Below are 15,898 nucleotides of genomic sequence, written 5' to 3'. Positions count from 1 at the left end.
GAGGTCTCGGTGCCATCCTAAGGCTGCTCTGGGTCCTCCGGGCCGCCAGGGGGCGCCGTGGCGCGGCGCGTGCCCGCCCCCGTCACGCGCGCCGATGGGCGCGGAGCGCTGAGGGCGGCGCGGAGGCCGCGGCCGGGCCGGGCCGAGTGAGGGGAGAGCCGGGGGGCTCCGCCGGCCCTTTCCCCGTCCCTCGGGCAGCGCTTCCCTGCGAGAACCCCGGGCATGGAGACCGCCGGCCTTCCCAGCAAGGAGCTGAGGTGAGTGGTGGGGGCTGAGGGCGGCTCCGAAAAGTGGCCGCGAGCGGTTACGTAAATGGGCGAGAATTAGCGAAACTTGTGTGTGTGTGTGTTTGCTTATTAGCGCAGAATTACACAAACTGGCGGCGTGGCTTAGTAATATGAAATAGAGGAGAAAAGCTGATTTTCTGATGTGGAAGGTGGTTCAGGGAGGCTTATGGGGCGTTCCGGGGTGCTCGGGACTTCCCGGAGCTCTGTTAAAGTGTTGTGAGGGCACGAGCATCTGCACTTCTGTCCTGGAGCGGCTGTCAAGAACTTGTCACTTTCCTTGAGGAAGAAAAAGCTTGAGCAAACCCTGAGCTTCTGCTTTTACGGTGTTTTTACAATGTATCTTCACTCTCTGTCGGTGTCCTGTCTGGGCTCGATTCCTTCCCTACAGAAACCTGCTTAGGTGGGATTTGGGTAACAGCCTGCGACAGGAAAATTTAAACAGCCGGACTAACAAGCTGACAAGAGCTCAGATATCTTAAAAATCCTTTGAAGGATTTATTATGAGCACTGTGACCCTGAGAAATTCTCCGCTATTGAGTCATTTGAGGATTAGCAGCGGTGATGCTAAATAATGACTTTAGGAGGTTGCTTGTATTTAGGACAGTGTTTGTTTCTACCTCTGAGATCTGTGTTTTTGTCAGTGCTGTGGTCACTGGGCACCTTGAGGAATTGAATTTCTGTCTGTAATGACTGATGTCTTCAACGTTATTTCAGTTTTGTTTAATCAGGTAATTGTTTTACAAAATTAGTAACTGGAGAGCGTTCCCAAGTGCCATCTCTGGTGGCAAAATTAGACCTGCAGCCTACGTACATTTTTTGCCCCTAGAAATTTGTTTTGGAGTAGCTTTTGTGTGACTTCAGCACAGCCTTACAAAGATACACTATTAGTGAGGAAAATTATGTATCATTTTAATCTGTTGTGCAAGGTTGTTTTCCAACTTCTCTGTATCCATTTCTGTATACGTCACCTTGAGCAGGCAGTTGATTGTGGGATAAAAACGCAGCCTTAATAATGGGTGTATTGATGGGATTCACTAATTATCAGTGTTTATAAGGTCATTATAGAACTGTAACATTTATTATTTTTTAAGCCTCTCTGTCATGTAACAAGACTGACAATAAAGTGAATCTTTTTTTAGAAGCTCTATTACCGAAATAACCATTTTGTAAAGAAACAGCAGTGCTGTGATGTGAACGTTGAGAGTCAGTGGCTTTGCTTGGTTCTGCTCAGAACTTTGAATGTTTGGGAGCTGGAGATTACATTTCTCCTTGCCTGCAGACAGGCACATGATCGATTCAAATCAACAATAAATTCTTTTAAACCCTGAGCTCGTCGAATTAACCACGTTAAATCTATTATGAAAAAAACAATTCACTGTGTGAATTGCAGCTTTTGTAACAGCCCAGCCAGCGCGGTGGGAACGCCACGGGTTTTGTGGTTTTTTTCCTCAGCATTGCTGCACCTCCATTTGTCCTTTTGAATGCTGAATTCCACAAGATCTGGAAAACTCTTATCAATCTCTTTACTTTAATGGGCCAATCCTTCAGGGTGTAGCTTTGCCTGGGAGCAGATGGCATCGCTGAGCAGGGAGGATGCAGCTCTGGGGCTCTCCCTGGCCGAGGTGGAGCGGAGCCGGAGCCGCTCCGGCAGCCTGAGCAGCACCGGCTCCAGCGGGCGCCTGCAGCTCCGGCACAGGGTGGCCCAGCTGATGGCCTGCGTGGAGGACATCAGCTCCGATGACGAGATCCACGAGGAAGTGTCTCGCACTCTGGATGAAGCTTTCCTCATCTGGGGCAAAAAGATGAAGGATAAGGGGCAAGAATTCAGGTTTTGCTCCTTCCAGTTGGTTGTTTTCGTGGTGGTCTCGGGGCTGGCAAATAGAACTTCTGTCACTTCTCGTCAGCCTGGGGAAATTAGAATGTTCTTAGAGTTGGTTGCCTGTCCACATTTCAGTTTTAGCATTGGTTTTGTGTGGTTTCTGTTTGTTTTTAGATTACATTTAGTTACCTGGAATGTGGGCACAGCTTCTCCCCCTCCTGATGTCACAAGTTTGCTTCAGCTCAACTCTCTGGGCCCCACCACGGACATGTACGTTATAGGGTGAGTGATATGAAAGAACTTGCTTTGTGGGTTTATTGCAAAACTGCTGCGTCTCAGCATGGTCTGTTTTGGACTGTGTGATGTGAATCACTGCCTGGGAGATGGTTTAACACTACTGCAACCAGAGGGTGAAGACTAACTTAGTCTAACTAACAGGAGACTAACTTAGAGCAGAGATGATTTGTAGCAGTTGGCTGCTGCTGCGTGGTGACAGAATGCAGAGTATCTTTTTTCTAAACATGCAAAAAGTTTGGGCTGCTGGTTCTTTTGATGTGTGTGTTCATTTTGATATGAAAATTCTTAGAAATTCAGCATCTTTTAAGGGAATCAGTGCAAGCATGTTAGGCGCAGTCTGCCACTGTGTTTTCCAAACTATGTTGAAATTCTGAAGCCCTGACAATAAGGTTTTTATAACACATCTCGAGTCTGGCATTGCCTTAAACTCTATCATCAGGTGCATATAACCTCCTTTAATTTTGTTTACTCAGTGTCAGATGTGTTAGATCTGTGTGTGGGTTAAACTACTTGAATAAGAAACTGAACTGCAAAGACTTTTTTGGGGTCTGTGTTCTGCAAAGTACCTGTGAATTCTGTCCAAACCAACTGGTGCAATGTGAGTAATTGTGATGTATTCAGCTTACAGGAGGTGAATTCAAAAATCACAAATTTTCTGTCTGACTTGGCATTTGATGATCCATGGAGCATTTTTTTCATGACTGTCTTGTCTCCCTTGGGATATATCAAGGTAATTATTTACACCACTCTTAAGTGTCACAGCACTGAAGGAAAAGTCTTAATTTTTTTTCCTCAGATTATCCATAAAAGAGAAGTTGATGGTGTTTTTGCAGGTGTCTATCACTTCCATAGGTACACATATATTAGAGGTGATTCTTTATCACACCTGTGTTTTCCTGTTTTTCATGTGATGTGAACTCATACTGAACAGCAGATTTCTTGTGGCCACAATATCTTTATCTCTCTCTTGTTTGTAGAAAAGTATTTTGCTCTGTGCAGTATTGGGGAACTGTATTGTGATGCTTCTAAATGTAGTCTTGCACTATAAATATCCCAAGCTATGGCAGTGATTTTCGTTAAGATTGGTAAGGCTCCTTTATCTTGTTTTTTTTCCTTTTTCCAATTTATTTGCAGGTGAAAATAAATTGCATATGTGTAAAACAGGATTTTAGTGGGTGTATATATTTACATGAGGACTTGATTTTTTTGGTTGAAGACCTATAACATTATATAGGAATAACATATATAATATGTTATTATATACAATAACCCGTATAACATTATATGGGAATTGAAATGATAAGATTTTGGGGTAATATCAGGGACATAAGAGCAGCTAAAGTACTGGCTATTTTAATAATGCCAGCAATAAACGTAGGAAGATATCCTGGATTTCTCTAGTAAAGAGAAATTAAAAGCCTTTTGTAGTGATTTTCTAAACCAAGCACTATTTCTAGCTGATTTTGCTGAGGTGATTGCATTATCTGCATGTTAATCAGACTCAGTAGTTGTGCTGTTCTTTTAATTGTAATTAAACAAAACAAAGGACCCATTGGGAATTACAAAAAGGAAAAAACCCACATTGTTCACTCTGGCCTAAGTCATTGCTGATAAAAATTCAAAATCTGGCCGTGGGCTGACATTCAGGCCCTGTATCCACACAGTTAAAGGAATTCCTGCTGGTATGCCTGGCTGATTTTGAATTCTAATTCAGAGGAGAGGCAGTTTGGAGCACACTAATGAATGGATGCTGCCACCTAATGGCTTCCAGCAGGACTCGATTAGCTCCAGTAATAAGGGGGAGCTGTCAGGCCGGGTCAAAATCAAGCCAGGCAGCAAGGAAAGGTTAGCCCAGGACTTAGCCAGGAATTTGGCTGAGCAGGAGAGGAGCACTTACCCCTTGGCTGACCTGTGCTGAGGTTGGGTGTGGAGGGAGAGGTGTCACCCTTGGGACATTCTGTCCCCTCAGTAGCAGGGTCTGTTTTCAGAGTGTTCTGTTGGTCACAGTCCATTCTTCCACCAGGATCTTGTTCCCTCTGTGCAAGGGCTGTGCTTGATTTGGCTCTAAGGGCTGGTGGGTCTGGTGCTGCTTCCAGCAGGAGAGGGGGCAGTGCCTTGTTGTGTTCAGGTCCTGTGGATCTTGAGAAACCTCTGGGGACTCAGCAGAGTGAAATAAAGCAAATAAATAATAAAGGGACTGGAAGATCTTGGTTGCCTCATGAATGTAATTATGGAAAGGAGAATGCTGACTACTAAAATATTTATGTATCATTAGTAATTGCAGTCCATTGTTTCAGTATTCTGTGGGGTATTTTGTTGGGTTCAAGGACAATGAAAACATTAAAATATATTCTGAAATAATTTAATTGTGTAGATAGGGAGACAAAGGAAGAATTCTGTTTTAAATTTTGGGCTGAATTTTTTGTGCTTCTCCAGCAGTTGTATAGTCATTTTTATTCTAATGTAGTCTTTTTCTAAATTAATCCAGCATAAAATTGAACTACAGTTAATGTATTTCAATGCCTGTATTTTAAATTGAATCATGGTAATTAAAACACAATGAATTTTGTGTCTCATGCCAGGATCATTGTAAAGTCCATAATGTTCAATGAAGGACATCTTTATTAGACAGTTTCCACACACACAAACTAAAAAAACCCCAAACCACAAAATCTCCGTGTCTTGTATGCTCTCTAAGTGTTTGGTAAATCAGTTTTTACAGGCACTGCAAGGCAGGAGTTTCTGCTGTTTGCAGCTCATTGTTTTTGCAGATGCCTGGAATTGACTGCTGTGCTTTTGAAGGAATTTAGAATATTTAATGATCTGCTCAAGGCTGCTTCAGTTTGAAAAAGCTGCTGCTGTTGGAAGACTTGTAGGTGTGAGTTTTAAAGCTTTTAGTGAAAAGTGAAGGATTTGGTCCTTCATGAACAGGATTCTTAAAGACAGAAATGGGAGGTTGGTGAGGCAAAGTCTTTAAGAGGTTTGGGCAGGTGCATGTTTTGAGGTTGACTTCAGATTGAAATATAATGTTGGAACTGTGTTAATTAGCTGAGGAATTGATCAGATTTGTTGATAAGGAATGTGTTTTTCACAGCACTGGAATGAGTCTGCATTTACTGTGTCACAGTATTGAGGCCAGGCTTGGTGAGGGAGTTGCATGACTTCTGCTGTGGCCTTCTTCATCTAAAAGCTCCTGTGAAGTAAGGCCAAGGAACTCCTGGAAATGACCATTCCTTGTTTTCTATCTTCCAGCTCTCCTCAGTTCGCATGCAGGGGCTGCTGCTCCTGATCTTTGCGAAGCAACGTGCACCTTCCCTTCATCCGGGACATCCACACCGACTACACCCGCACGGGCCTCTTTGGCTACTGGGTAAGGACTGCCTCTGGTCACTGCTGCTGCCCTGTGCCTCTCCATGGCTCCCTGCTGGCACAGAGAGGATGTGGCTTCATTAAAAATTAATAACCTGACAAGCAAACTTATTTGTTTGAACCTCACGTGCAGCACAGACCATAATTTCAGATTTCAGTTTATTTGCTGATACACAACAAATTGTGCAGAAAGAAATTGCCCTGATTTAAATCTTAATTGCAAGATTTAAAAGATTGTAGGTGGTGTTAGTTCCATTTGCAGGAAAGTTTCAGGAAATGTTGTTCATCTCCCATGGCAGGGGAACAAAGGAGGAGTCGGTGTCCGCATGTCCCTCTTTGGGCACACGATCTGCTTCATGAACTGCCACCTGCCAGCTCACATAGAGAACACCGAGCAGCGACTGGATGACTTTGAGAAAATTCTGGAAATGCAGTTTGAAGGAGACGATATTCCAAGCCCCTTGGATCATGAGTGAGTTGTTCACTCAGTTCTGTGTTGTTTCTATCTATTATCTATTTATCTCTTCTTGCACTGAAGAGTTTTGGGTTTGGATTTTTCATCCATCATTTTATTTTAAATGTCCCTTCAGCCTTGACCCTGAACTCTGGGAGGAAAAGATAACCTGAAAGACAGATGTCTGTCTTACAAGACTGCTCTCTTCCAGTCTCTAATTACATTCAATTGTTAGCATATAGACTGTACATGTCGTGCAGGAAAGCTTTGGAAGCTAAAGCCTGTTTATACCAAAAATCCTTTAGGTTGCTGTTAAATGTTCAGAGATGTAAGACACAGGAGAAGTTAATATTCAGGCAGTAATAAGCAAACAGCTAGAATGCAAGGGACTTAATTTAGTGTTTCAATTACTTCAAATTTTTTTTCGTTTAGCAGCAGGTTGTCCCTGTGTAAGCTTATCTATAGCTACTTAATGTTTGTGTTAAAGCTGTTTGCATTAAGTAATAAAAGTGATTAGAGCACCTAATTAGTGTAATGGCTAACATTCTGTCAAATTCTTCCCTTGAGTTAATAGATTCATATAAATCTTCCTTGTTTGATGCATCTTGGTTTGGTTTTAAGGCTTCTCTTCTGGTTTGGAGACTTAAACTTCCGGATAGCAGATTATGGGATACACTTTGTCAGAGAATCAATCAATAACAAACGTTTCAGTCTGCTCTGGGAAAAGGACCAGGTGGGTTGGCTCAGTCTCTTTGGGGGTTTGGTTTTGGTTTTTATGCACACAAACACAACGTGGTAGTTAAATTACACCTTGAGCTTCTGATTTCTGTTAAAGAACACAAACTCAGAGCAGTCATGAGGTAGAACATGAAGTGGTCATAAGCCCCAGTTAATTGCAAACTTTTTCTGCTTTTGTGCAGTTTCTTACTCATTTACAATGCTTTCTTTGAACATCTTGTCAGTTGTTCCTCACCTTTGTCTCTCCTCTTCTCCCAAGAATTCTTTTTAAGACTACATTATTCTGGATGTTTTGGGTAGAATTGCCTCTAAACTTTTAGATGGATTGGGTCAAGAGTTCTGGCTATAACAAAGAGGCCCTTCTGAATTTACCTTTCCAGCGTTGTACTGACTGCTATGTTGAATTGGTTGATGCTTTCCCAATCATCCTTTAAGCTCTGATTTTTTAAACAGAATCTTTAAAAGTTACTTTTTATTTCTGCAGTTAAATATGGCCAAAAAGAAGGAAGAATTTCTGAAGGAATTCAAAGAGGGTCCTCTGCAGTTTAAGCCCACCTACAAGTTTGACCTTGACTCGGAGGTCTACGACACAAGGTAAAAGATAAAATGAGTTTAGATGTGGAATATGAGAGTGAATGTGGTGCTTGGTTAAATATCACTTTAGTAATCAGCAAACTTGAATTTCATGTGTGCACTGGGGCTGTTGAACTGTTCTGTTAGGCTTGGATTGATCAAATCTGAATAAATGAATATTTTTGGCTGAAGAAGCTGGGGTCTGCTGATTGTATGAGGGAAGTAATGAAACAACCCAGCTGCCTTTATGGAAAGACCAGATTAACAAAATAAATGAGCACTTGTTTAAGCTGCTTCTGTTTTGTTCTTTCCTACTAAAAGTGCTCATTTGTTGTCAAAAAGGAGCAAAAAAATAATTGTCTGTCATTTTTGCTTCCCTCCTCTGTTTAAGCATTTCATTTGATATGCTGGTATTTGAAAATTATTGTTTATTTGTCTTTATTGATTACTTTAAGTTGAAGATGGGGCATCTTAAATTTCCAAAGTTTTTCTGTGATATTGAAGTGTGTTTGTTAAGTATTAGTCTTATGTTTCCACAGAAGGATAAGTTCCTGTCCAAACAGGGTTTTGTACTGATCTTTTTCTTTACTTCCAGAGAACAGAAGTCCCTGTTTTGGTTTAAGTAAGAAGAGAACTTTCTGAATTTTGTAGTGATCTTTTTAGTATTTCAGAATCAAAACAAGGCTCCATCTGAGCTTTTGCTTTGATTTTTTGTGAAATATTTGAAAATCAGATGACAGCTGATTTTCTTTAGGAATTTTCTTAACCTGTCTAAAAGCTGCAGTGTTATCTACTCTGCTGTTGCACTTAATATTGGAAGTTAATTCATGGACCCAAAGATATTTTGCTTCCTAATTTAATATAACAAGATGTAGTAAATCCATCTTAAAAAAATAGTTAAAATAATCCAAACCTGGACATTTTACAAATGATTCACAGCCTGGTTGTCTGTATTGGCTGCTCAGAGAACAAAAAGTGTGGTTGCACATTCTGTGTGCATCCTGCTGCTGTTCAAGCTAATAGAGAGACTTTGCTCAGGTGGGGTGAGCAGCAAGACCTCAGGGCAAGCACCCTGCAAAAGTTGCTTTTACTGAAGCCCAGAGAATTTTATTTTTGATACTCATTCAATGTGAATACTGAGGGTTTGTTTCCCATCTAATATTCCATTTTCTCTAAAACAGGGAGTGTTTTACCTTAAGCTGTTCTTTTGGTATTTCCTGCACAGCAGAGCAGACATCTGGCATCTCCTAAAGATTTCTGTTGGTTTATAGAATTACTGCAGTAAGTGGGATAAAAGCCCTTAGTAATTTCAAATCTTTCCACTTTATTAAAGGTAGGAAGGGGTAAAACAAAATTATGTTGAATATTGAACTAAATGGCCTTGGTTTTGATATTTAAACTGACAGTTTTCCTTACACATCCTGCTTTTAACTTTCATAATCCAATCCAGTCCATTCTAATTCCCCTTCCATAGGGTATGATCTTTTCTCCATTTCAATTTGAAGTGATCCACCCATCCAAAGAGTTGTTGCTAAGCCTTCCTCCCACTACAGAGAGAACCACAGAGGGCTCATGTCTTCTGGTGTAATTGATATGGTTTAAAAGGAAGCTCTGCATTGTGATAACAGTTTGATGTATGGTACAGTTGCAGGCACAACTTCCCTGATTATGGAATTTTGAAAGCCTGTTGTTATGAGACAGCAGTAGCTTGCAGACCTGAAATGCAGGCTGGTACAATTTAGAGGAATTCTAAATAAAGCATTGCTGTGGCACCTGTGGTTACCATAAGCTACCCAAGTTTGTCCTGTCTTGTGTTGTTAAAAGAAACTTGCTCTCAGATATTTTGAATAATTTCAAATGTCATTCAGACTCTTCCTACACATTCCTTATGTTTACACCCTCATTTCTCAGAATATCCTTATGGAGCCTGGGGCAGTCGTTGTATTATCTCTAAATCCATGCATGTTTTTACAGGGTTTTAGGAGAAAGTATCATTTCCTGTATGAAGCCAACTAACCCACTGAAATGTCCTTCTCCCCTTCATTTTACTCCTCTTTCAGAAAGCCATGATCTCTGCTGAATGGAACTCAAATTAAGGAAACGTTGCTTGTAGAACACATTAATCAGAGCTGTAAAATGAAGCCTGGATATGATTGCCTCCTTTTATTAATATGTATCTCACAGTCTTTGAACTCTTGAGTAGATTTTGCACAGCATTCTTAGCTTTTGGCAACTTGTTTCTCTGCTCATTTCACTTTTTACCTTACATTTTTGCAGTGAGAAGAAAAGAAAGCCAGCGTGGACAGATAGAATTCTATGGAAAGTGAAAAATCTCAGCGAGGTTGCATCAAAAGAAGACAAAATCCCTGAAGAAGAGAACCAAATTTCTGTTACTCTGAATAACTATGTCAGTCACATGAGCTATGGCATCAGTGATCACAAACCTGTCACAGGAACTTTCAAACTTGAGGTGCTTCCCAGTTATGTTGTTAAGAAAAAGTTTGTTTTACTCAGTGTTACCTTACAGCAGCTGATTTCCTAAACCATAATCTCTGTTTCATTCTGATCATAGTGAGGGCAGCAAATTGCTGTCAGGTCATTTCCAGTCAGTTAAAGAACCCAGCTGTGGCAGAGAAGAATAACTGAAAGAATGGCTTGACTGAGTTAAACTCTTGTTTTTTGGTGTAGATGAAGCCTCTTGTCTCAGATCCCCTGGTTGTGCTGAGTCCTGAGGGTGAGTGGAGTGCAGAGCACGATGTTCTCCTCTGCTACTCCGCAGCACCTGAGCTCCCCAGCAGTGCTTGGGACTGGATTGGGCTCTTCCAGGTAATGTTACCTCAGCAAAGATGGGAATGTGCCTGCAGGAGGTCCTGGAGAGTTTTAGAGCACTGATTCTTGCCTGGTGCAGAACTCTGTGAAATAGTTGAGTCCTCAATTGTTTTTAGTTTCTGTGTGCTGACAGTTTAGCTCTACAGCGTGTGAGTTCTTCCACACCCTCTAAATTCTCTGCTAAGATAATCTGGTTGTTTATTGAAGTAAAATATTGCAGAAACTGTGGAAAGGAGTTGATGCAACAAAAATCAAATTCAATGGAAGGGTGAGAGAACAGAGCAGTCGCACCCTCCCAGAAACAGAAGATGTGTGCACGCCCCCAAAATGTTTTGATCCTTAGAGTGTGTCAATTACTTCAGTGAAACAGTAAACATCTCTCACAACTTTGTTTTTCATGGCTTTCTTTTCCATCAGGAAGCTGATAGTTTGTATCTTTCTCTGCAGGTGTCTTTCAAGCATGTGAAGGATTATGTTACTTATGCTTGGGTGGAAGATGATGAAATTTCTTCCAACGGAGACAGCAAAGAAGTCAGTTGTATTTCTTTCTGATGTAGTTTTCTATAGAGTAGCATTGGAGGTGTGTTCTATATCCCCTTCCCCTCAGGAGTTCTGTATCCTCTTCCCAGTTGAAGCTAATTGGGAACAATATTATTAAGATCCCTCTTCCTAGTTCTTCCTATTGAATGTTTTGGTCCCTCTTTAAAAACTGCTGTCTGCTACAAAGCCTTCTAGTAGTGATTACCTAAAGTTATTTAAACAAAAGAAAGAAAAGAAAAAGAAAAAAAAAAAAAGAAAAATACCCTTATTTTGATGGAAATTATAAATATCCAGAGATACTTACCTGAGCAAATAAAAGTTGAAACTGGGAACGGTGGCTCCTTGGGACAGGAGCAAACCAAGCTTGTGGATTGCTCTGCTGTTGCCACCAGGAGGCAGCTCCACTCCCTCTGCTGCTCTCTGGCTTTGGCCCTTCCCTTCCAGCCACTCTGGGTCCCTTCTCCCTTGTCACTGAACCAAGCCAGCCTCCTGACAATGGTGAAGGATATTCCTTCTCCTCCCTGATTTAATTTTCAGATGGTTTCCTGAGTTATTTCTGTCCCCATCCGTTTCAGCTTACCTTTTAAAATGTGCTTATAAATAGCAAATACTGATTTTGATGGTGCCCTGAAGGGCTTTTTTGTAAACTTCTTTTGCTGTGGAAATTGCTCATTGCCTGTTCTTATTCTTGCCAGGTTTACATGAGTGCTTCAGAAATACCCAAGATGGGAGGAGAATATTTGCTTTGTTATTTTAGCAATAACTTGCAGTCAATAGTTGGCATCAGTGAACCTTTTCAGGTAATACATTAGGAGGAAACATTGATAAATGTTGATGTGATTATTTTTTTATTACTTCATTTGTTTTCATATGCATCTGAACATAACTGTGTTAATCCTTGGGAAAGTGGCAGAAGAAGGAGTTTTTAAAAGGATGTGTCCTGGCTAAAAAGAATTTGCTGCTGTGCTGAAAGACTCTGAGTAACTGGTACAGCATCTTTATATAATGGTATGGATAATACAGAGCAACACAGTGCTTTTGAATTATTAATTTGGTTTTTATCCTGTTTTTCTCCTAGATTCAGCCTAGCCAAACACCAATAGAAGAGGATGGGCCAGAGGAAGAGAGCAGTTGGCTGCAGAAACCTGACAATCCAAAATCAGATGATGATTCTGAAAATAGAAAGGGCATTTAATGGTCCTGGTTCAGCTGTCAGATGATTCTTTATGTCTTAGTGATTGTAAGCTTTTGCTCTTAGAAGATGGAGTAAGACAGGTAGGAATGTTCAGAAACTTTGGAAGCTCGTAGAAGATAATTTATTGTGGAAATGGTTATTTTTATTCTGGGGAGAGTGACTTTCTTGCACTGGATGAGAATTGTAAAATAGCACTTAAGGAATGCTGTATGTTTTAAGGTGATAGACATTTCTGATGCAATGATTTAACCTAAGGAGGTTGCAATGTTAATAGGTTTTTTAGGCTTGTTCCTTTTTTTGTAGAGGATATTTTATTTACGATGCAATATTTACTATGCTGTAACCACTTAATAATTGATTTCCAAATTTGGAGTTTAAATGAAGTTATTTAAAAATTATTTATTAGATACAGCTAGTTAGCTTGTTTTGAAATTTTATTTGACTTTCAGATGTAAGCTAATTACCTTTTGGGAAACACCAGTGACAACAGGTCACATGAAAAACAAAATCTTTGGAGTGTGTACAGTCTCCACTGGTAGATCCTTCTCTTCATGCCTTATTGAAGAACTCTTTGTAGGATTTTCAATTTCTAATTCTTCCAAATTGCAATACATTTATCAAAATGCACTATTCCTGATTTTTGAAATCCTTATTTTATAAAACAATTAAGCAATTTGCCTATTGCTTTTACCCCCCTCATTACAAAACATAAAATAAACCCATTTTTATACCAGTCCCTGTCTTGCAGTGAGCCAGGATGCCACAACTTCTGAGGGAAATTGCAGAAGTTGAGAAATGTTTTAGCATAGATGAGCAGCCCATGGTTGATGATTTGGCATAATCTTTGAAAATTGTAAATATCTTCAATTTATAGCAATCAGTCTGCAAACTTTGTGTTTTTCTAGAGGTGCTCAGACCTTTGTGTATCCTGTGCACTTGAGGGTGGAGATGGAATAGAAATTTCCTGTACCTTTAGGAACCTGAAAGGTAGTTAGCTTCTGAAAGGCTCTTGTTACTTGGTGGGGAAATAGAGATCTTTGGAAAGGATAGGAAACATTCCACAGAATCTCAGACTGCAGTGCTGGGACAGAGCACTTGGAGTCTCCCCTGCTCTGTACCCACAGCTCCCTCCCAGGTGTGGGGAGCAGGGTCAGTCACTCCTCAGTGGCACAGGGATGGAAAGGAGCAGCTTTGGTTCAGGTGGAAGAGCAAGGGGTGTTGGGATGTTCATGCTGGAATTCTGCTTCACAACTGAGTGGATTCCTTTTTGCTCTTTTTCTCAAAGCCTTATTTTTCTTCAGGGTTGTTTTGAGATAGCAAGTTAACAGCTTGATAGGGTATTTGGGTTGCTTTTATCATTCACTGTATAAAACCTTTTGAGGTCCAGGTGTCTTTGTGTCCTGTTGAAGCTCTGCATAGGTTTCTGGTTAGGTAGTTGCAGTGGGCTTTAGGAACACTTGGCCTCTGTAGGTTTTAGTTGTATCAGCTTGATGCTTGGTGTTGGGAATACTTGGTGAGTAGTGAGGGCAGGTTCAGAGGATACTGTGTTCATTGCATGGATTAACACTGCCTTGAGGTTTACAGTTTGTACATTCCTGTTACACTTTGGAACCATATTAGAAACAGTTTGCCCATTTATACCGATCTCCCAAGAATTTGTTTTGCACTGAATCTTCCAGATATGTGACTTCTCTTGGCAATTAGGGCATCAGACAAACCCCTGCTTTGAACTGCAGTCCCTTCTGCAGTTCCTGAGTTGTCTCTGGTTTCACTGGTGTAACTCTCTGACCATTCTCCATGCAAGGAGATTCTGTGGAGAGCCCAAAGAGCAGTGGGCTTTGAATTCCAGCCCACAGCTGGCAATTTACTGCGGACCAAGATCCAGTTTCTTCTAAGCAGGGTGCATCTGCTGGGCAGGAGGAGCTCAGAGGGAGCCATGCAGCCTCTTTGCAGGGCCAGACACTCGAGATCCTTTGTGTTTGTGGGAGCTGAGACCCCTCTGTCGCTGGACACAGAAGCTGCATTTTGTAAACTGATCCTTTGAACCACGGGACTTCCCGGAAAATGCCCCGAGCAGCTGGGATTGGAGCTGCTTGTGTGTAAGGAGGATGCTGCACAGAACTCTGCACTTCTTTCTTCAGTATTATGCACACAGAGGCACTTTTGTTTACTACTGTTACCTATGGTAGCTTTTCAAACTATTCCATGACCTGTAATGATGCAATTTCTGATGAAATTTCTCTTTTCTTAAAACACCTTTAATTGGATGTTATAATCACTGGAAATGTTTTTATACTCATGTGTTTTAATTTTCATGTACCTCTAAAATAAATCCTGGCAGTGAAGTGTTGTGCATGGCCTCTGTTAATTTGAGGACGAGCAGATTGGTTTGGGTGGGGAGGATTAATTTGTAACTTTTCTCCAAGGCCCTTGTTTTGGTCATGTTTGATGCACAGATACAAAGTATTTTAGAAGGACATTAGTTACAACTTATGGTGGGGCTTGGGCTGCAAAAGAAGAGTGAGGAAAAATGCTGTTTTTCCTTTGGACAAAGCATATTCATCTTATTTTTTCCCTATTTCAATGAATCCAGTATTAAATGCTCTTGTGGTTTTGCATTTTCTGTCCCTCTTCCCCATTGAGGTTTTGACATTTTCCTTGTAAAAATGCCCAGACCACTTGACATTGTTTCTTAATTTTTGAGGACAGGTTCTTCTGATTTCACTTTGTCACAGTGAATTTTTCATGGTGTGATTTGAGGTGTCTCTTTGGCCTTTATGAAAGATCTGCTAAGTTATGCATCATATTTTAAATTTTATATATTTTAATATAAATTTGCACTCGATTTCCATCTAAGGATAACTTTTCATAACTTCCTGCTGTTGAAGAATTAATTTTCAAATGGGAGCTATATGTCCAAGGAATGTTGTCCAGTCTAGCTTCATTTAACTCCCATATATTTCTGATTGCTGGCTAACCTCAGGATGTGCAGTGTATCATTGCACACAGACAGTACAGCTCTGTGTAAACAGGAAATATTTCTAAGATGTCTTGCGTGTTTGTGAGACCCTAAAAATACCTTCTGATAAAAACCATTGTTTCTACTACCACTGCTTCCTTCTCTGCTCTTGGACACTGAGTGACACTCAGATGAACTTGTCTGAATTAATATACTGCAGTGGAAAGGCCAGCTGAACAAAGCTGGAGTTAGGTTTTCCTTGAGAGAGGAAATGATCCCTTTTTTAAGAGCTCTGTGTTGCTAACAGGAAACTTCCTGTGGCCCTTTCTGCCCCTGGATTTAGGAATTGCTGTTTGCATGTGATTGACACGAAGCAATTTCTATTTAATATACACTCACTCTTGAAAATGACCTGCTCAGGAACTGCCCTGAATTTGTTTAATTGCTTCAATTTGAAGGACATCATGGATCTGTGTTTGTACATCCCACCTCCCTCCACTACAGTGGAACTGTCATTTCCACTTACAGGGTGTCTGCAATGAAGGAGAACTTTGTGCAGCCTAGAAAGCAGCAAGAGAAATCTGTGTGGGAACAGCTGAACACAGCTTGGGAGAATCACTGGAGTCAGACTGTGAAGTGTGAGATCTGGGGATGCAAACTGGCAAGAGGAAATGCAGAGGTGCAGGAAGAATACAGAAAATATGAATATAGGCAACACAAAAGGATGAAAAATAGAATAGAAAATGTTTTACCCTGCTAACCATGCTTTGAAACTGGCAGTGCTCAAGTACAGACATCAGCTCTGGTAGGGAATGCTTCAGCATCATTTGTCAACTTC

General features: G+C 40.8%; 1 protein-coding gene across 1 annotated transcript; it reads left to right on the top strand.

Moving 5' to 3' along the window:
* Window positions 1-97: 97 nt before the first annotated feature.
* INPP5K (inositol polyphosphate-5-phosphatase K) lies at window positions 98-14,451 on the top strand. Its single transcript, XM_030962867.1, is given in 13 exon segments — window positions 98-257; window positions 2,281-2,388; window positions 3,025-3,133; window positions 5,656-5,703; window positions 5,705-5,773; window positions 6,072-6,244; window positions 6,848-6,959; window positions 7,449-7,558; window positions 9,815-10,007; window positions 10,226-10,363; window positions 10,814-10,897; window positions 11,602-11,706; window positions 11,985-14,451. Coding segments are annotated over 13 exon segments (1,401 nt in total). The 5' UTR covers window positions 98-222; the 3' UTR covers window positions 12,102-14,451.
* Window positions 14,452-15,898: the final 1,447 nt, after the last annotated feature.

The sequence above is a fragment of the Camarhynchus parvulus genome, chromosome 19, assembly GCF_901933205.1.
Source record: "Camarhynchus parvulus chromosome 19, STF_HiC, whole genome shotgun sequence".
Taxonomy (NCBI): domain Eukaryota; kingdom Metazoa; phylum Chordata; class Aves; order Passeriformes; family Thraupidae; genus Camarhynchus; species Camarhynchus parvulus.
This window is presented reverse-complemented; position numbering and strand designations above follow the sequence as displayed.